Genomic DNA, 21,797 nt, shown 5'->3' with positions numbered 1-21,797 from the left:
TGACAGGCTTACTTAGCGTGCTAAAAATAATGAGGTTCCTTCAATTTATTCAGCAGGAAACTTGATATTCCTTTTCAAAAGAAGGGCAATGCTGTTGTTTAAAAAAGAAATGTGATGGCATGTTATTACTTGTGGATATGTTGTTATAAGTCTGAGTCGTGAGGCTTGCAGCAGCTCTCAGCAGATCACGTACCTTCTCGTGCCTGAATAAAGGAGAGATGTGCTGCCTTGGGTTCTGTGTTGGAATTCCCCCAAACAGATTTCAACTCGTAATTTCAAACAATTTGTGGTGTCTTCTTTCAATATTGTTTTCCATTGTTCATTGTTGAACCGTTCCTGCCTTCCAACCCAGAGCCTGTTTCATCTCAGTGGCAGATTGTCACCTCTGTGTGCCACACATCATTTGGTGGCTGTGCTGTACCTGTGGAAAAGGAGATGGTTTCCTTCCCTACACTCTCTCTTCTTTTGGGGAATATTGTATATATTCAGTTTCTGAGCAGTTTTTTAAAACAGTTGTTTTTGAGATGAGGAGGAAGATGATTGATTTTAGTGTGTCCTTTTTTTAAGCCAGGCACATGATTTCTAGTCCTCAAAGATGAGGAACAATTGAATCCTGTACTGAAATAAGGCTTCAGGTCTAAAAACTTACTATCTCCATGGCCAAAATGATCAGTTGGTGCTCAGACCTGTTGTCTTTCATGTACAGCTTACTTCTTAGCTAAAGTGCAGTAGCATCTAAATGCAGAGGATGGATAATTTAGGTGTTTGCATATGTGTCTAAATGCCTGGATTTGCCTTGGAGTAAATTCTCAGTGTTCAGGTGTGTTAATCAAGGCTCAGTGACTGGCCTAATTTAACATTTGAAGAAGAGGGGAGTAAAATGGGCTTTAAAAATATAACAGGGAGAGAAACTAGGTAACCTTGCCTGTGATTATTCATATAGAATAATCTGGATTTTTTTTTTTCCCCCACCTTTCCCCTATTTCTGTGTAGTAGCCTAATGATAAAGGGCTTTTCCCAGAGTTATTTTCTGTTTGAGTTTAATGTCAGTGTGGAGATTAAAGATGTTTGTTTTCCATTGGTTTAGTAAGTCTAAATCCAGCCTTTGAAGTCAGGTCATTTGAGATTCTTTAGATGAAAAATCAACTCTTTATTTGGTAATCTACCCAACACCCTCAGATTTCAAGCTTAAATAAAATGCTGCCTTTGCTACAAATGATGTCAGTATTGCCTGAGGTTTGTTTAAGCAGAAAGCTGAAGTCAGCTTGAACAAAACTTGGCAAAAGCGGGATGTTTTATTCATGTGGATGATTTGAATAATGTCCCAGAGTTTCCATGGTATAATTTTGTTGCACTTAATGTTTAAAGAGACCCCCATCCCCTTCATTTAGGGAAAGCCCTTTGGTTGGGATTAATGTTTAGGCTTATGGTGAGTGGTGTATTATTGCTGTGTAAATACAGACTTTTTCCATACGTACAAGCACTCCTAACATTTATGGAGCTCTGCTGAGGGCTGCAGGGCAGTACCTGAGAGACGTGGTGCTGCCAGCAGGCAGCCTTGGAAGCTGGGAGCCAAATGAAAAAAGCATCCCGTGAATTTCAGGGTTCCCACTTACCCTTTTCCTCTTGCTCCTCCTTTGCACAACGCCTTTTGAAGCTTCAGAGAAGGAATTTACCTCCCTTTGCTGAACGTGTCAAGGAGCTCATGGAAAGGTTATTCTCAAACTGGAGGGTATCAGAGTAGACAACTGTTCCTGCTTTCATTCTGTGCTTCTCTCCTCCGAAAATCCCAACAACAGACAAACCAAAAAACCCACCTGCAGCTCAGCTCCTGACTGAAATGGGGTCAAGCATCAGATTCAGAGGAGGATGTGGGATTATGCTGATACAAGAACTATGCCCCTTTGTAGCATTAGTGTGTTCAAGCAGGGCTGTTCTCGTGGATTTTTTTTGTAGTTTTGAGGGTTTTCTCTCAGAATCTGCCACTCCACGAATCTATTTGAAGCAGGACGTTTGATTAAGGACGTAGAAGTTGCGGGTCCCTCCGTTAGGGCTGAGTTAATGAATTCCACAAGTTCAAAATAGCAATAGTTAAGATGGAGCACACGTCTGGCAGAGAAAAGCTAATTACTTCCATTGATTGCTTGGAGGCTTGGTGTGCCAGAGTCTGTATTACAGAGACTTCCCAGCATCCTGCAGCAGGAGCTGATGTTATAACCACAGATGGGGTGAAGCCCTGGCTCGCTCCTGCAGGGATGCAGCAAGGTGGGCAGAGGGGAGGGAGTGCAGACATGAACCTGCAGTGCCCCTGCCAGAATGGCTGACAGGAGGCTGGCGAGGTGTGTGAGCATCTCTGTGCCCACCTGAGAGGCAGATGTGCTCAGGAGAGGCAGAATCTCGGTGCATTTCTAGGGAAGGCTCCCGCTGCTGGCTGCTGATACTAGATAAAAGCTGCAGTTTGCTGTTCCTTGGCCCAAGGGTGTATTTCAGTTTTAATTCCCATTGCTGACTTGCAGTTGCTTGGTGATTGTGATTAGTTGCTTTAGAAACACTCAAAAAGCCACAGCATAATGAAGCAGATAAGTATCCAAAGGCAGATTTGTAATATTGTCCAGAAGTTCAAGCTAATATAGACACCGCGGAATTACATTTCAGTGCATTTCCTCCCCGCTTTGCAGCTTCAGAATATTTCTTTGGATCCCAACCTAAGGCTGAGTGGAGGAGGACAGCTTTTTCCTTGAGCAGCCCGTTGAAGTGTGAGTGGGGCACAAAGGGGTGTTTGTTCTGGACTGGAGCTGGTGGCTGCGAGAGCCCTGACAAGGACCCGCAGTGCTCCGCGCGCCGCGTCCCAGGAATGCTGCTGTTTGCCCAGGGATGGCTGGGCTCACTGTCCAAACACATCCCTGCTTGCCAACTGGGAACATATTGCAGTCTCTGTGAGGCACTCCATCACGGCTTGAATAGCTCCTCTTGTGCTCAGGAGCTCTGAATGCAAGAGAGAGAGAGAAATATTCCTTTCAGCCTTCTGCAATGTCAAAAAAAGCCTTTAGTGACCGTATGAGAGCATTGCCTTAATGCAGGGGTTCAGAAAGGGAAGGAAGTTAAGAAGAAGGGATGGGATTTTTACCATTTGTCACTGTATTTTTAGATTTAAACTTTTCTTAGCATTAAAATGTTGCTGTATCTGCTGTTTCTTGGGGAAAAAATGTTAAATGCACATTTTTAACATACCACTCTGTTTATTTTGAAAAAATGTTTGCTGTCACTAGCAAGTTCATCCCAGCTCTTTTCTAGGAGACTAATGCAGAGCTTGTAAAATAATTATTTTCATCTTCTAAGCTTTCAGCTGTAGTTTGTAAACATACTTGTGTTTTGGAAAATTACCATAGTAAGGCCTGATTCCACAGCAGCATGTGCATTAGTTGATCCATTACCTGTGCAAGCTTATCTGGAGTTAAAGGATTTTATACAAGCTTAATAATTCTGTGCTTGTGATATTTGGTTGTAGATAACTTGATATGATTTTGGTGAATTGATCTGAAAATTGTAATACATAGTGAAGTAACTTGAGGCTCTTTGCAGCATAAGCAAAATTTCACCCTTGCTCCTTTCCCTCCCCCAAGTAGCATTCTCTCATTCCCGAACTATATTTGTATCTAACTTAAATAAACATGGATTATAATTCCTTTAAGTGCAGTGCTCATCTATTTTTGTTTTCAGAATGCTTCACAAGCAATTTTGCAATTCCAGAGTGAGGGAGCTTTTTACATGGAAGGAAAAGCTGTTGTGAACTGGAAATAGAAAATGCACTTCAAAACCAAGTGAAAAATCCTGAGTTTTGCTCAGGACTTGATAGTATATACACATTATTTAAGAAATAACAAAAATGTGTTTGTTTTGGGACTTTTGTGTGCAGGAGAGGGATGAAGGGCTTCACTGCTGTCACTGTTTCTATAGTGACAGCTCATTCTCCAGGCAGTATTGACATAAACTATAGCCAAGAATTTATAGTGAGAAAACGTAAAGAAAAAAAATAACCACCTAGGAGTGTTTATAAGCTCTTCACACTATATTATAAATTGTATGTGGAAGTTACTCACTCTCTGAGGTTTATGTAGTTTGCTGTACTATGAGATGCTGATAAAATATCTGGATGTGGTGCACATTTTTATGAAATACCTGTAAATGGCTCTGGATAATGGGTTCAGTATGCTGTATTGCATTGTAAAATATCTGTGAGTGCATGATGGGCAGAAATTTATCTTAAAGCAGGCAAAGTTAAATTGCAGCAACAATTTTTACCAGATGTTCCCTTATCTTTTATCACATATGTCTTGATAATCAGAAGCCAAATGCTAAAGCAGAGCAACCTATAAGGACGCGTTTAGTTATGGCCACATCCCACCAGAATCTCATTTGGACCTGGCCTTGGTAGGAAGAATGGGCTAAGCTTGGAACCTGAATTATTATTAGTAGGAATTATCCCCAGAGACGTTGCACCACCAGCAAACACAGGATCAGACTGGTGGCTGCTCCAGCTGTGGCTGCTCCAGCTGTGGCTGCTGCCTTGCCTGGCTGTGATACCAGCTGTAAGGACTGTGGTACCACATATTGAGCCAAGCTATGAGTTTCTCTCTTTGACATACAAAAGCATCATGTATTTTTACCAGAAGACTTGGATCTGGGGCAGTGCAGCCCAGACTAACCCCCAGTTGGCCACAGGTTTGCTGTAGTAGGTGCAGGAAGATGCTGAAAGCATCTTCAGCTTGTCGGGTCTTTTTGAATTCCTGGTGGATAGTGAGAGAGATTCCACAGCAGCTACTGAATGTCACTTGAAAAGCCTGTCCAGTTCTCATCAGAGTGGCACTGGAGTTTTCTATGAAATGCAGTTTAATTTTGGCAAAATTGTGTTTTCTTTAGGAAAAGCTTGGCTGGAGAATGATTTCAGCTTGCTTGAAAGTTGCTGCGTACTGATTTGTCTTAGTGATATCCTTGGGTTTGGATGAATGTTGGAAAAGTGAACATTTTGTTGTGCATCCAGTCACTGTAAACATTTCTCTAAGTGGATCATTGTGGGGCATTTTGTATTCTCTGGGATTTCACTTAGATAATTTTCAGCTATCCCATTCCTATGACCCCAGATTTATGGGTTAAAATATCACTGTTCTTAATTTCTTCAGAATTATTACATATATGACAGCATAAATGTTTACTATAAATTTGACTGTAATTTTCAGAATTAGTTCATGTATGACAAGGATGTGTATAACTGTGCACAGACATACAGAAAGAGAAAGAAAGGAGGGGAATATCTAAAACAGGTGGTGTGGAACAATATTTCTATTGCACTGGCACAGCAAAGGTTTTAGAAAAGACATTTTCCCTAATGCAAACGATATTGATTTCATGTAACTCAGATGCAGGGCAAAATGTGAAGTGACAAACCACATTTTTCAGAGAATTTTTTGTTGTTTTCTTTCACCATGGCTCTGGTTTGTTATATGACTTACTGAATCTTAGATATTGAGGGAGACTGATTTAGTAGATAGAGAGTGAGCATCACTAGAATTTATTTCCCAAATTCTTTCTCTTGCTGTCTGATAGTTTCTCTTCTTTGCTGGTGCTCTCCTATAAAGGAAGTATTAGAGTTTACAAGGTGATGTGTGGTGGGGTTTAGAGATGCTTTAATGCTGTTTTATGCAAGGAGTAATTTTTGATGTTCAGCTTTCTCTTGGTGAATAAATGTGACTGTGATTGTTGTGCCAGGCTCTTCTGCCAGCTCATGTCTGGGGTTCAGCAGAAAATATTTAATGTCTTGTGTTAAATTCTCTGCTGGACAGCATAATTGCCTACAAACCAAAGGCTCATTTGCCTTCCAAGCCTGGGGTAGCTTGGACATGAAATGCATTGTCAGGAGTGTGACAGAGTGAGTGTGCACAGAAAGAAAAGGAGATGAGAAGCTCGTGGTCAAAACTCTTTGCTTTGGAAAAAATCACTGTATTAGGTCTTTAGGGATGTTGCAAATAAAGACAAGAAGCTTGTTGGAGAAATACATGTCTGTGGCATAAAGTAGTTTTTTTCTGAATGCATCATTTTTCTTGGCCAGAACCCCATTTCTAGGTCTGAAATAAAAGCACAGCAAACTTAGAAACCAGCTAGAAGCTGAGTAAAACTGCTCTGAGTTTTAACATAATGAAATGAACTTGTTAAGCACTCCCAGCAAATAAAGCAGCCAGTGCATTAGGTTCTTTCTGATATTTTCCAACTCAGTTCCTGAACATCATTGCAATCTTTAACATCAGAAAGGCTTGTGGTAAACAAGGCAGTCTTTAACCAGAAAGGTTGATGTTAATTTCTGGACTTCCAAAGAAAATAACAGTGATACTGTTTTTTTTTTTTTTTATATATTTTCCAGTGATACTAATTTCTCTAGATTTTTTTCTTTGCCAAACTTAATGATTGATGAGTGCAGATTTCAGTAACTTCTTGATGGGCAACTGCATGAGCAGATACAGGGGAAAACAGTTGAGTCACGAGCCTGAGCCCTATGAGAATAGATCTGAAGCCAGCATGATGCAGTGTTACAGAAACAGAGCTGTCTTAGAGCCGTGGAGACTCTGAGTCACCAGGACAAATTGTTTTTGTTATTTTATTTTTTTAAGTTGTGTGCTGGGAGGGCTAATGCACAAACTTGTGTGACCCAGGGAGTTGTTTTGCTCCCTGTTAGGTACTTTTGGATGTGCAGCAGCTCTGACTCCAGGTATTCCTGTCCTTTGATCCACACTGCTGTTGATGGCAGTGCTGCCTGGTCACCGAAATGGTTTAGAAACAAATAAATGGTGTTCACTGCTGGAATGGAAGTGAGGAGAAAGAAAAGGAGGAACACACCTGTGGAATCTTCCCTCTTTTGAGAGTGAAGCACTTTAGTTGTGGGTACAATGCTCAAGTTGCACATATAACTGTGTGAAGTTTTGGGCACTTAGAAACACCATTCAAACTCGAGAGGTTTGGAACAGAATTTATGGTTTCTACATACATCAAAAGTGGATAGTTGTTTAGGTGCAGAAATGCAAGGAAGAAGGATTTTCTTTTTCTTAATTGCTTGAAAATAGATTAAATGAAACAAGGTGGGTGAGATTTGTGTTTTAATCAGTCAGTTTATCCCAGCCTTGGAAATGTTCAAGATCAGGCTGGATGGGACTTGGAGCAACCTGGTCTAGTGGAAGCTGTCCCTGCCCATGGCTGGATGAGCTTTAAACTCCCTTCCATCCCAAACTCTTCTGTGATTCTAAGATTAAGTTAAAGCTGCTGTGCTCCCCATTTCTGTCAGGGCACACACAGTCCTTGCAGTTGTTTGCACGTGCAAACTACAATGACCCAAGATAAGTTTTAGAATTTTTGCCTTTTGAAAATGGTAAGTTTTTTTTTAAACAACACAGTACCCATGTTTTCTTAGCTGCCACTTCCCTTCCCTTCCCTTTGGACTCTTCACTTCCTTTACTAACTGAGATGTTAGATCCCAACAATAGAGCTGAAGTAGAAATTCAAATAATTCAGAGGACAGCTTCTCAACCTGAGGTTGTTAAGAGGAAATCAAGAGCATTCCTTGAATAGTTGTGAGGTGGCTAAATCCCTTCTCCCCAGCCCTGCTCCTTGCTGCAAATTCCAGGCCCTGTGGATGGAGTTGTCATGGAGGGCTCCTCTGCAGTGTGGGTAATCCCTCTGTGAACCTCCTCAGCCTGGGAAGGGCCCCAAAAATGGAATTATTCCAACACAACCGCGCCTATGGAGCTCGAGAGCAGAGGCAGCCCCCGGCAAGGCACAGCTTTTCCTCCTCTGCTGGGATGGAGACCTGGGAATGCTGAAAGGAAAACGCTTCACTCCTGTGTTTGAAAACTTTTTAATAAGCTCTGAAGAGTGATGGCCAGTTGAAATGCTCACTCCCTGGAGGACAGGGGGCTTTTAATCTCTATCAAGCTGCATGATGAATGTTTTGAGTAGTAAATTAGTTTTGCAGTTGTTATAACCAACAGGAAGCTCCCTTTATTGCACCTGAAAATTCAGAGTATTTCAAATATGCTATGGAGGAACTGTCCTAGAGCTGTTCTGGTCAGAAGTGTTACTTGAATAATTAGAATAATTTAGTTAATTACGTGATATTTGGTTCTCATTGACAGTTAATTTATTTAGAAAGGGCAGAGTCTCACTCTCCTACTACATCATGCTGTGTGCTAGGATATTTTTTTTATTTGAGACATGGGAAAATAAGAATTTATGGCTTATTTTTTGAACGATGCAATCCTGTCAGTAGCCCAGAGGCATGTTTTAAACACAACACAACTAATGTGCTCTGTGCAAAGGCTCAGCTTTAGAAATATGAGAGATGAAGTGAAAACGAGGGGAGGATGACAGGGCCCTTCAAGCATAACCTGGTGACTCACAGCCTTCCTCCTCACCTTGAGTGTTTATAAATGAGAGCAGGATGTGAAAAAGTGAGTTAGTGCCTTTCTGGGACAGCCACTGTGTGGCTGAGGAAGAGTCTGCTGGAGTGGAAGCTGTGAGGAGGAACCAGAGTCAGCAGAACCCTTCCTGTGCCTGCTGGGGTTCAGGTGGGATTTGAGCACCTTCCTTTAGCCTGGCGTGACTGCAAGATGTTCAGAGACCAGCAGGCAAGAGAATCAGAGCTCTGTGAACACGAGCTGTGAGAAAAGCTTGGAAAATGGGTTTAGTTTGGGCTGTGGAAGGGCAGGCTTGAAGGAGATGGGGCAGTGAGGGATTTCAGGAAAGGCTGTTGGAATGGAAATAACAGAAGACTCCTCTGTTAGGGGAGTACAGCAGCAAAAGTGTTAAAGGAAAGCAGTGCAAGTTCGTTCCAGTGCCAAGGCAGGTAGGCAGTGGAAGACACAGGTGGGGATTTCATGGAGCTTCAGTCACTGGAGATGCTGAAGAAGCAGCATCAGTCAGGAGAGGCTCAGCTAGAGCTGGTGCTCTGGCAGCTCCCTGTTTTAGGGAAATACTTGGCTGCTGCACGCTGTGATCCAGGAGAACAATGCTCTGGTTGAGACTTCTCCACTTAAGATGCAGCTTTTAATTTTTTAATTCCTAATGGGAATTAAATTGTGCAACCTCAGTGGAGGAAAGAGGAGATGGCTCTGCCTCTGGTGAGCAAACCTCAGCTCGGAGAGCCCTGGGCTCACCACCAGCATCTCCAAGCCCTGTGCTGAATAATGTCATACTTTACATTTTAGCTTGCATTTTTTTTTCCATGTTAATTCTGGTGTAAGTGCAGTACTGTAATGAAACTCCCAACAGAGGGACAGAGCATATTAATATATAGTGAAATTTGGTTTTAATACTTACTGAATATATATGCATGAATGAAAAATATGTATGTTATGTGTATATGAAATGTGCTTTTACTCCAGGGAGATGGCAGTTCACCACAGCCTCACAAAATATCCCAACAGGTACCTGAGAACCATGAGTGTTGATGATTCTCATTCCCTGCCCACCCTTGCACGACAGAGTGCTTGTTTGTGACAAGGGGATATTAATTGCTGTGTTTTTGATGAGCACATTCAAACAGAGACTTTCAGATGATTCACTGAAGTTCAGGATCCAAACATGTCACAAATAAAACTTGTCAGCCCTGTGATGGTGATGGGTGGCACTGTGGCAGTGCTGGGTGGGGAGGGAGGGTTGGAGGTTTGGTTTAGTTCAGTTTTCACTGGCTGGCTGATATTTCTCCCTGTGGGTGGACAGGTGAAGAATAGCCATCACCTAATTGCTGCCTTGTTTGGGGCAGGTAGAAGAGAATGTTCTGTGAAACTTCATTGTTGGCCAGGTTTGGGTCTGCTGATTGTACAGTCCTTCTGGTGTTGCCATGGGAATGAAATAATTATATTGTGACTAATTGGAGCATTTTCTTCTACTGTTGCAGGAAAGTGGTGTTGTGTAATTACTGCTGCCTTTGATGGAGGTTGTGCTCAGAGCTGAGTGTTCAGTATTTGTATAAACCTGTTGCAGAGAACAAAACTTTCTGCAAGTGAATGCCCTTTCATAAATGTGCCTGAAAGCTGACACATGCACACACGCACTCCCCAAAAAGCATTTACATCACTAGAATGTGTTGAAGAGCTGTCTCAAAATTGAAAAGGGAAAAATAATATTTTTAGTGATGTTCTCATGGTTTGTTGTTTGTCTTTCAGGCAAATAGTGTCATACTGTAAATGGAAATGCTGTTGATAACTGGTGCAGAAGTAAAATAATTCTCATTTCAGGACATCTGTTTCCCTTGAAACTGAGTTCTGGTTAAAAGTGAGTCCACTGGTTATATAGGTCTGGTGGGAAGCTGATCTGGAAGGTCCTAATCCTCCTTTAGCTCTTCATAGCTTTAGCGGTGTAAAAACTTCATAAATTAGATTTTTTTTTGTTGTTGTTTTTTTTAATGCTAAAGTTAAGTGTGATGCTGACAGAGATCTCCCATCATTTGTGTGGCTTGGCAGTAGTTACTTGATGGGTTTTCCCCATTTCTGAATTCAGCTTCGTGGTCTCCTTTTTTCTTTTGCAGCCTCATGCAGGGGCCAGGCTGCAGTTTTCTGTGCAAAGTCTCTTCTCTCTCACATTTCTTGGTAATGCTGTTCTCTCTGTTCATCCATGGACATTCTGGCATATTTCTGTCATAAAACAAAGGGTTATGCAAAGGAAAAAGAAGATAGTAGATATAAGGAAGGCTTATTTTTTTTCCAAAACAGAGTGTTTTTTCTGCACTATCCTACAATTTTTTTGCAGCCTGAAGTTTTAGTCAGGCTTAAGTATTGCTTTATGACCTAAATCCTATTCTGGGTTTGTGTCCAGTTGCGTTCCCACAAACTTCCTGTGTGACCCTGCATCAGGCATTTCATTACTTTGTCCCACAGTTTCACTTGTGAAGCGAGGGGAGTAACAGCCCTGCTCCAGCCAGATGTTCTGGGGATGGATTCGTGAGTCCTTGTGGGGTAACGTGGTGCTGGGTCACAGAAAAGCTTTTGTGCTCCTGCCCCAGATGTCAGGATGTCATCTTGGGCTAATACTCCTCACGAAATGAATGTCTCTCCAGTTTCAGGTTATTGTGTTGTGGTTTGTGTGCTAATGGATTAATTTCAGATGTTTTCAAGTAGTTGGTTGTTCTCTTTGTTTCCAAAGTAGTCCTAATTTATTTAACAGTATTTGCCATTCAAGTCAACTGATTTTAGACAGATGTTTGTCTCTTGTGTTTCAGTCTAGACATTTATGATTTACAATCTGTAGCCCATCTGGTGAATTGCCATGGGAATATGCTTATTTTCAATGCTTGAAGTATTGCAACATACTCTTTGCAAGTGTTTTTGCAGTAGCGACTGGTGAGCCAACCATCAGAAAGGGTTTATTTTAGCAAAAGACTGACTTGTTTGCTCAGATTAGGACAGGAAAATACTCCACTTCTGTTCCAAACAACAATAACAAAAAATGTTCCACTCCAAAATGTTGCCTGTAAACTGAAACTCTGCAGTGATAGATATATGGGTCTAGTTTAAAAAAGAAACAAAACCCACCTGAGAATGCTGAAGAACGGCAAGAGATCTGAAGAATCTCCCTTGTCCAGCTCCATTCTCTGTGGCTGAACAAGTTTGTCTAACCTTTTTCAAAGACTTCTGTGAGCTTTAGATTGTCCAAGTTTCTCCTAATGTGTAAATTTAAATGTCATCACTGCAGAGTGTGGTCACTGATGTTTTATCACTGGTGTAGGGTAGCTGTATCCTCTGGGACCGGGTCCTTGTCTCCAGGTGCTTTCTCCTTCCCTTCCAGCCCCACAGCAGCAGGAGAAGCTGAGGATGTGCCAGGCTGCTAAACAGCCTGTTGATCTTGTCTGGACTCTTCTCTGCTTGTTAAATCAGTGAAGTGTGGTGAACCCCAAAACCGAGGAGCAGGATGGGCAGATGAGGAGCGGGACAGCTCTTTATGCTCCCAGGATGAGTATCTCCAAATTCAAACCACTTCGTGTTTGAAACAGCAAACGTTTGATGCTTGAAAAGCTATTAATTCATAGTTCTGTGGTGGACAGAAGTGAGCATTTAACCAGAATTTGGCTCAAAATCCGTGCTGCTGTGTGACTGCTGTAGTACTGTGGTAGCTTTGGACAGGGCGTGTTTGGGGCAACTGATAGCTTTTAGTTAATTTCCTGTTTTTACAGGTTACAGCATTATTTCTAGAACATGCCCCAAACCAGAACACAACATCTGGGAGACACACACTGCAAACCAGCAGACTGCTGAGCAGGAATCCTGTGGTTGTGCCATGGCAGCGTGGGGTGCTGTTGTTGAGCTGCAGGTTGGCCGAGCCTCCCGCAGTGTGCAGCAGGTCCAGCAGCGCACGGCTTTCAAGAGGCTCCAGTGTAAACACCAAAGGTGCTGTCGTGTAAACAGCCCAGAAAATGCTCCAGGAGCTGTCTGCTGGATGCATTTGGCACGCATTTCTGAGCTGTTTGATTGGATGTTTGGTTGAGTGAGTTTGTCTGCGAAACTTTTGATGTTGCAGGCATCAGCCAAACGCGGGCTGGAGCGTGGCTGGTCCTGTCGGGTCTGTGGCTGCAGAGTCCGAGGGCTGAACGTGTCATTCCAGCGTTTGGGGTTTGCAGTTTGGTCTTAATAACGATCCTGCATTGAAACTCTGAGGCACCAATGTGTTTTTTATAACTTGCATCGGTTTGGCATCTTATTTTTAATTGTATTTACAACAAATCGACTTGACAATCTGTGTGAGTGAGTAAAGAACTGCTATATTTGTAGTCCTGGGATTTAGAAAAAACATGAAATGGTCATAGAAGTCACAAAGAGTTCAAGAAGTTGCCTACATCAAAAGTGCTTCAATCTCCACTGTCAAACCCTGTATTTGCATGTACAAAGGTGTTGGTGATCAGTGGTTAAGCCATACACCTGCAGGATTTCTCAGGCTGATTTTTTTCTTTTTTTTGTTATCTGTTTCATTTGCATTTATATACTCATTTGTTGCAGGATCTGAGATAATTTGAAATTCATGGAGCCATTTCTGTTAAACTTGAGGATTTTGGTAAGGTTTTTGTGCTCTTCAAAGGTGAAGGAATCACTTCATACTACTAGACTGTGATCTGAATAGAAAATAAGCAGTTGAGGTGCCAGAATGTGAATGGGCATGTGGCAGGCATCCTTTTATTCACATCTTGGTGTGTAGATCAGGTCATCTTAAAAATACTGCCAAATCTGTCAATAGGGATAAGCAGGATAAAACTCTGCCTGGTGCCTATCTCAGGCATGAGTTGGTGCCATGGGGATGGCCAAGTGCTGGACACGTTTCTTAGCATTTATCAAAGCACAGGTAACATTATTTTAGCACCTTTCACTACCTTGCCATTGGCACGTTGAATGCAGCACCAGTGGGACTTTTTTCTACCATTTCATACTTCTCCAAAGTTATTTTTTAAAGCTGTCAACCCTTAAAGGACTTAATATTGTTAAAGCTACTTCTTTTCTCTCTAATGTGGAGCTGCTTTAATCTACAAATTCACCCTGATCTAAGGACCAAGTATTTAGATCTTGATCAGGAGCAGGTTTAAGACCCTGTGTCTAGGAACTTGAATAGACACCTGGGAGCTGACTCTGCCTTGTACTGTATGTGAGCAGAGTTGAGTTAGTGGCCGAATTAACTCTTGTCTAGGAGAGAGTGCAGTTCAAAATTGTGGTGATCCTGACAGCTCTTTACATCCTGTTTTAAAGGTTTTTACAGAGTGCTCTGATACGCTCATCTTTGCTTGTGCTAACAAAGAGTTCTAGGCTTTGGCCAAAATGTTGGGGAAATGCTCACCACAGCTCTGCTGTGCAGGAAAGATGATGAATGGAAGGATCCAGGGTTGTTTTTTTTTTTTTTTTTCCTTGTCATCACCTTGTTTAGTCCATAAGCCTCTTTGAGAATAACCAAGTGGAGGGAGAAGACACGTGTGCCTGACAGGGAGCCTGTTTGTGCTTGTTTCATTGAGGAAATTGTTCCGGAACAGCTGCTCATCCATGTGAAAATGCAAACCCTTGGGTCCCAGCCAAGGTCAGCAAGCCCTGGGTCATTTGTTTTAGCAAAGCAGACCAATTTGCCCTTTAATTATCTCTCCTTTTCATTCTGTTACACCTCTTGCTCCATAGGTTTGCTTCCTGAGAAGCACCACGCATGAAAGAAGTGATACCAGTTTTGTTGTGGATCAGGGAGAGGCAGAATAATTTTTCATGGGTTAATTTTAACTGCTAAGCTTTATGAAGTTTAATGCATTTACCTCCCTGGATTTAATTTTTTACTTAGCTTGTTCAGTAGGTTCTTGTTATTAAAATGTACAGGATTCTTAACTTTCAAACTCAAATTGCAAAATCACTAAATTTCATATTGTTTCTGTGCTAGTGCAGGTATTGTGGTATGAAATTGGTGTGTTTGCTGGAAACAGGGCTGAGAAATTCCTGAACTTCAGGAAATTTCCAGTAACTGCTCTCAGAATGGGAACTTCATAACGAAGCCTGGTAGAGTTTGGTAATTGCAAAACTGGAAACTCTGTGTAAAACATATGCCCATGTGGTGGAGCTGGATGTGAAAAATATTCTACAGGGGACATAATAAAGAAAAGCAATGCTCTCTAAGCACTCATGAAAATGGTGTGGTAAAATGACTTCTTTGCCCTATAATGTTACATGGAAGGAGAGAAATAGGAAAGAAGTGTTGCTGTAGCTGGAGGAACTGAAATGCTAGATTCTGGCTTCTGTAATTTAAGGAAAGAAAACTGATTAAAGTGATCTTTAATGCATGTATTAAAGGTCACTAGGGAACAAGAAAAAAGCATACTGGTTTTGTACAAGAATTTTGAAAGTGTCGTGAGCTGCAACCCCAGGCTATAATTAGCCTTGAAAATCTTGGGACAGAAGTTTCTCAAGTACATTGTGACATTATTCCAGAAGGAATAAAAATGACCAGAAGAACTGTCAGACTCTGACAGGAGCATCCTCTTGCCAGGGCGAGTGGGAGACAGAGGTGGAAGGGAGCCCTGTTTTGATGTGCAATAAAGTCACCCAATAAAGCATGGCATAAGAAGGAATAGAATGATTGTTGTTATCATTTTTGTTAGACTGAGCGTGCAGATGTTCTTTAAAAAGATAATAGATTTACAGAACTTTGTTGGTTGTCTGAAATGGTTAAAATAATCAGCTCTAATGCCTTCAGAGGGGTGACAGAGCAGCACAAAGGGAATATGTGTTTGGGAAGAGGAGGAAAGGCTCAGACTGGGGTGTCAAGGTGTTAATTAGTTCTGCCACTATATGAGACTGAGTTGCTTCTTTTACTTATTCAAAATTTTATTCTGTTAAATATTAATGTGTTAGAAATAGGAAAATGGTGCTCTGCCAGCTGGGGACCCTTGGGGTTTGTCTCCTGCCTGGCGAGGTGGATATTGGTGCCTCCAGCCTCGTGGCTCCTGCTTTTCCTCTTCTTTCAGAGGAGGGGAAGCAATTTCCTTGCACCTGCATTTTGGACAGGGCAGTCCTCCAGGAGCCAGAGATGTGCTGTATTCCTGGGAAAGGAGCTCGGTGTGGAATTTGGCCACTGGCTTTGTCAGCAGAGGTGGCCAAGCGCTGCTGGCTCAGTTTCATTAGGAACTCGGCAGATAATCTGCATTTGTTAACAGGTTTGCAAAGTACTCCAGGGAGCTCACTTCAGTGTGCAGCATCTCTGATAGAATGGATGGACGTTTTCTCATTTAAAGTAAACTTTGTATTGAACCACGAGCTTCAATTAAAACTTGCAAGGCTGTGATTCCCAAGAGTTACTTACACCATCCTGTGAATACAAGCAGCTGAGGAACATCCTCTTCTGCTTTTTAACAGGTCAAAACGATTTGAAATAACCAAAAATACTAAAAAAAAAAAAAATCCCAACCTCAAAACCAAATAAACCAAACTCAAGCCAAACAAAAGGTATGGTTTTATTTTAGTGTTAATTAGGGAATGGCTGGATAACAAGAAGAATCTTGAATAATTGTTGGGACTTGTTGAGCTGTGGAGGTGGGGGGGGGGGAGTGTCTTTATTTTACTACCACTTGAAGTTGTTTTGATACCATTGATGAGAGGAATGCAATAATGTGTGCTAAAGTCGTTTGGCTAACCCTGAAATCAAAGCACTGGAAACAAAATCTAGCTGCAAATCACCAGGCTGTCAGTCTTTTAAAACCTGTTATCCAAATGACTTTAACAGTTTGTGGGTCATATGCAAGGTTAAGACTCATCTTGCACGGTGCACGTTCCGATGATAAAACACAATATTACTTTTTTTTTTTATTGGAGTGGAAGTGTTGCAGTCAACAATATCAGTGTGGGAGTTTGATTTCTTCCTGCTAGTAGATCACTACTCCATATGAGCAGTTGGCACAAGGTTTGGAGGGACAGATATGAGGCATACCAGAAAAGTGCTGCTTATTTGTTGTATATGTATGCTGTCTATGTAGAAACTCCAAAACTGTTCAATTTTTAAGTTTATTTCCAAGTCAGAATAGCTGTTTTTGAGAACGACTGGCCAATACAACAATAAGAAGTTTTGGTGAGGGGCTGAAACAGGTTATGCATAAAGCTTCATTCTACTGAGCAACATTTATGTGCAATATTTAAATTATTGTCTATTTTAATAGTGAACTCAGGATTTTAAAATTTTTATCAACAGTTTTTCTTGCAGTTTTTGGAGTTTGAGGAATCACTGGCAAGGAATGTGTTGCATAACTGTTAACTATTCATTTGTATATTTTCAAGCAAGTTTTTCTGTCCTGAAAAACTGAACAGCTCTTGATAATCCAGTGTGGATTAAATCCCGAAAAAAGCATCATTGCATGTTCACAATATCAACCTTTACCTTTCATGTACTGTCCAACTTACTGTGGAGCAAAACTTGGCAGTGTGTACAGGCCAAAGTGGATTCAGAGAGAAATGAAAAACTCAAAAGGAGTTTGCAGAGATTTTTTTTTTTGATTGGGAAAACACATTTATTCAAACAATACTTCTGTTCTGAAGCAATTGTCACTTCATATTTTTGATGGATTTAAATAAAGCCATTTAGATGGCAGCTCCTTCCCAATAATCACTTACTGTTCAGGCTGAATTTTTTCCATTGACACTAAAATTGTTGGCTGTCTGGGGAGACAAATATTGTTGTGAGGGCCATAGGGTAAGAGAGAAATCCATATGAGCTGAATAGTAAGTAATAACTTTTTTCCCCTTACTGGGCCTGTAGTGTAGGTAAAGTTCCCCACATAGTTAAGTGTAGGAAAGTATGAAGTCCAGCAAAACCAGATCCAAAATATTTAGATTTAAGCTTCACAGTTCCCTTTTGCCTTTTACACTTGATGATGGTTTACCATATTTGAAACCTAGATGTGAGTAGTAAAAGCTGCCAGGGCTGGTTAGACTGTAAATAACTGGATAGAGAAAACAAACCAAGATAAGATGAGGTAAAAATAACTCAGATGGATTCCTGTGTGTAACTTGGATTTTGGGAGGTGGGACATTCTGATTGTACCAGAAGCAGCAGGAGTGTAAAAATGAGGATGGATAGGGAATGACTGCCAATTTAATGTGGACTGGTTTTGCTGATATCACACAACAGACTGTGACTCAGTTTGTTGTTGGAGATTTCATTAGATTAGTCTAAATTTTAGGAGCAGTCACTCCTACAGGCCATTGCATCCCATCTGTGCCTGAAGTGCTTCATATGTTTTAGTGTTCAGCTTCCTTCCCTAGAATGTGATATTGTTTGGAGATGTTGGATGGCTTCTCCATCAGAGAAGGTGATGGAATTACCTTTTGTGTTGTCAGTCAAAGCTGAAATTCAGTTTGCAGTGACAAAGAGCAGAGTCCTGCTGAGCTCCTCTCAAGAGTTTGACAATGGGGGCAAATGGGCTAATTAACAGTTCAGTGTCAGATTTTAATATGTAATAAGGAAGGAATGAAATTAATTTTTCTTTTCCAAGCAGTAAACTCTGATGGCAAACATCTGTCTGATGTTTGGGGGGTTTGTTTTACTGGCTGCTCCATGTGATGTTCCTGAAGTTAATGGGTGAATCAACGAGCAGTTGAGAGAACTATTTCCATTTTATCTAGACACTTTCTTTTAGCTGTGAGGCTCCATTTCCAGAAGCACAGTGGTTATGGCACTCGCTTTGTTGTACTTGTACTCAGTGCCTCAAAATGGAACTTGCATGTTCAGGGCTGGATTTCAGAGTGGAAACCATAAGCTTCTTGCTTGTATAACCACATTCCAAGGTTAGTCTGAATAGCTGAGATAATGAATTTGGTCTTTGTGCATTCTTAAATAGATAGATAGTTTTTCACATATGTGACTTTTTTTTTTTTGCTACAATTGGACGCTTTCCTTGGGAGCTGCCTAATTCCAGGCTGCACAGTTTCTGCTTTGTTCCCTGCTCCTATGTCTTCCACAAGAATAACTTAAACAGAGTTCAATATAGGAATTGTGGGCTGCTAAAGGACATATTGTGTTACTGCTTAATGCTGTATAAGTTGATCAGTGGGTAATATAAAGTCTATGTTCTAGCTGTTTTATGGTGAAAATATTATTTCAGCAGAATATATGGTAAAGTCATTGAACAATGATCTTATTCTCAGAATGATGGCACAAGGCATTTTCCATATACCAGAAATTAGTGGAGCAGCTCATTTTGTTATTGCAGGCTTCAAAAATAAAGCTATTTTTAACCTTTTCTAAGCAATTATGCTATTTTTTTAACTGAAAAAAACCCCTGATATCTTATTACTCTCTCTCTATTAGGACCAGCAGAGGTTCCCATGATGTCACCCAATGGATCCATTCCCCCTATTCATGTGCCTCCTGGCTATATCTCACAGGTATGCTTCTTGAAGAATTAAAGTTTCTATTATTAGAATAACAAAAATGGTAAAATGTAAAAGCAAAAGCATTGGTAGCATGTAGAGAAGTCTACTTGGTTGGAGTTTAATTGGGAAGTTTTAATGAAAATGGTAATACATATCTTCATGCTCGTGCTCTTTGCTGACACAAAGTGACAGAGATGTGCACCTTCACACCCTGGTATTTGTGGTAGAGTTGAGGTTTGAGCATCAGCAAAAGCTCTGAGCCTAAAAATGCAACTTGTATTGTTTGTGAGAGGGGGAGAAGTCCTTGATGTCAGGTAAAGCCTCAAGTTCTTGTGGGACAGTCAGCAGGGGTAGGAGACTGTGAGAGAAGGAGCCACTGTAGCTATAAAATGTGCAGCTGATCCTTGGTATCTTCCCAGCAGAAATCCTGCAGCATACCAAGAACTGGGGGTTTTGGTGTGTTTTCAAGAATAAATGTGATTTAACTATCTATTTTTGGAAAAAATGGAAAAAGGTTTCACAAAGCTGTTAGGTTTTGGAACTCTTGAACAGCTCTTCTGTGTAAATAACCCCAGATTACCAGTCTGTTCCTTCCATCTTCTGCAAAACTGAGACTCCTTCTGAGGTAAGAAAAAAAAAACAAAACTAAGAGATTGATATAAGGCATAACAGCTGTGAACAATACAAGAAATCCAATAATTTCACTTTGATTGAGACCTAAGCCAGAAGCTCCCTTAAAAGTGCACGAAGTATTAAATATATCCTTGATGAATAGTGTAAGAATTTTTGATAGATATAGTTTGACATCTTGTTAAGCAGAAAATAGATGATGTCCTGGAGTCTCTTCCCCTCCCCAGGAAACATGTGAGCTTGTGTAATTCTGAAAAATCGTGGATGGCGTCATACTTAAATCCCACAAAATGCTGCAATCACTCTGTGGTATTTTGACTTCTGAACAGAGTGAAAACACACTTCCAGTAAGGGGGAATTTGTTAGCCAGCCTAGGAGAGAGGGCAGGATGTCAGGGTGGTCCTCCTGCTCCTCAGTCCTCCCAAGGGGAGTGGTTGGAGTTTTGAGATAGCATTTGCTGCTTAATGCTCCTCACGGGCTCACCTGATTTAATAAACTGGCCCATATCATGCAGAGGTTTATCTAAAGATTTATTCTTCCTTTGAAATAACGTTAACACCATTTTAATATTAAAATGTTTATGCCTCTCCACCTCTGTGCTGAGATAAATGGTTGGGTATAATTGGAATGCTTTCTAAACCAGAAAGAAGGATGAAAGTCTTCCAGCTGTATCTCTGTCTGAGCCCAGTTCTTCTGTACAGCTTTTTGTGGGGCACCATAATAATTCCACTAAAGAAGTCTTTAAGTAGTTTCTTAACCAGGAAAAAAATCCAACCAAAAACCCTCTTCTGAAGCAGTTTTTCCAGGGAGCTGGAAATACGTTGTAAAGTTTTAGGGGGAAGCTCTGTGTTTGGCACTTTTCTGCAGTGGAATGTGTGCTCTGTTCTGTGGTGAATGAGACTCTTGCCTCTCAGACTGCTTCATATTAAATAGTAGTTGAAAGTCTGTAGTAATGAAATTAGCTCTTTGTTGTAATAAACATCTCTGCCTTATTTGCTCTTTTGTCTATTGCTTCATAGTTAAACCCAGTATTTTATGATAAACAATATAACACAACTTAAATTTAACATGTAAGCCATAAAGCAAATTAATGCACTCTGGGATATGAAGCAAAATATATTCGATTTTTGGTTTGATTTGTCCCCAAAGTGTACATCTAAGAGTCAGGCAGAAAGCAATACCCCTGCAGAGAAGCAACAGTGCCTATTAAAAGAAGGCATGAAATCTTATTTCCATTTTGTTATGCCAAGCCTGTGTGAGCTGTGTTAGCCCTGAATATTACATGAGTTATCGAATGATTGCAACCCTGGATTAACGTGGTGCTTCATCACCTCTTTGGAAAAATTGGCAGGAGGATGTGAGCCCTGCAAGGTCAGCCCCACTGGAAGCAGCACAAACACAGATTCTGTTTCTAGACTTCAAGGACCATGTTAATAATTGTGACTAGAAGCTGATTTTGTTGATGTTAAGGAGATGTTCCCAATGATGAGGCTTAGCCAGGGCAGGAAATGATCCAGGAAAATAATAGAAAACAAACACACACCACTAGTTCAAATCTTTCATGGTATGGTTTTGCTCTCAAAAGACCAGCTCTTCAAAGAGCCAGTATTTTGCATTATCTTTTCAGCAGACAGACCTCTGTGCCCCTCTGGCAGATATGAGCTATCAGATCAGGGTTCATGTCCTGCAATTCTCTGTGGGCTAAGGGTTAGTTAAATATAGACTAGGGGAGAAGTTCCTTGCTGTGCTCTTGGTGGACAATATCACTGCTGTAAAAGTTGATTGTGGAAGGTGACATGGCAGAGAAATCTGAATTAAATGTATGTGATGTCAACTTTTTTTGGCTTCAGTTGTTAAGTGAGATTAAGGATTTGGAGGCTAAGGTGTTAAATTTGGGGACAACCTCATGGGTTGTTGCTCCTGATTTTCAGTGTATGTCTAGGAGGAGAGAAGGAGGGTTTGAAGTGTTCTAATCAGGAGAACTAGAAAAATGAAAATATCAAAAAGCAGAATTGTTAACTTGTTTGTTTAGTGCTAGTGGCTGAGGACCGCTCTCTGAAATAAATCTGGAGCAATTCCACTTGAATTTGAGAAGTTACTTGTCTGCAGTTGGATATAAAAATTTGGCATGGAACTCCATTTTTTATTTTATATGCAGGTTTGTTAATATGAGCTCTCTGCCACAGATATTTTAAGACTAAAGAACAAATTTATTGGTTGGACCATGAGGTGCACATGTGTTGAAAAGCCTCC

The 21,797-nt window shown here is 40.9% G+C and overlaps 1 protein-coding gene across 2 annotated transcripts in view; it reads left to right on the top strand.

Moving 5' to 3' along the window:
- Positions 1–21,797, top strand: part of FNDC3B (fibronectin type III domain containing 3B) — a 185,807-nt gene that overhangs the window by 73,110 nt on the left and 90,900 nt on the right. For both annotated transcript variants that reach the window (XM_014887063.2, XM_014887064.2), the window contains exon 4: positions 18,850–18,926. In XM_014887063.2, coding sequence (XP_014742549.1) covers positions 18,850–18,926 — 77 coding nt within the window. The remainder of the gene's footprint in view (positions 1–18,849; positions 18,927–21,797) is intronic.

Source organism: Sturnus vulgaris, chromosome 10, assembly GCF_052056855.1.
Source record: "Sturnus vulgaris isolate bStuVul1 chromosome 10, bStuVul1.hap1, whole genome shotgun sequence".
NCBI lineage: Eukaryota > Metazoa > Chordata > Aves > Passeriformes > Sturnidae > Sturnus > Sturnus vulgaris.
This window is presented reverse-complemented; position numbering and strand designations above follow the sequence as displayed.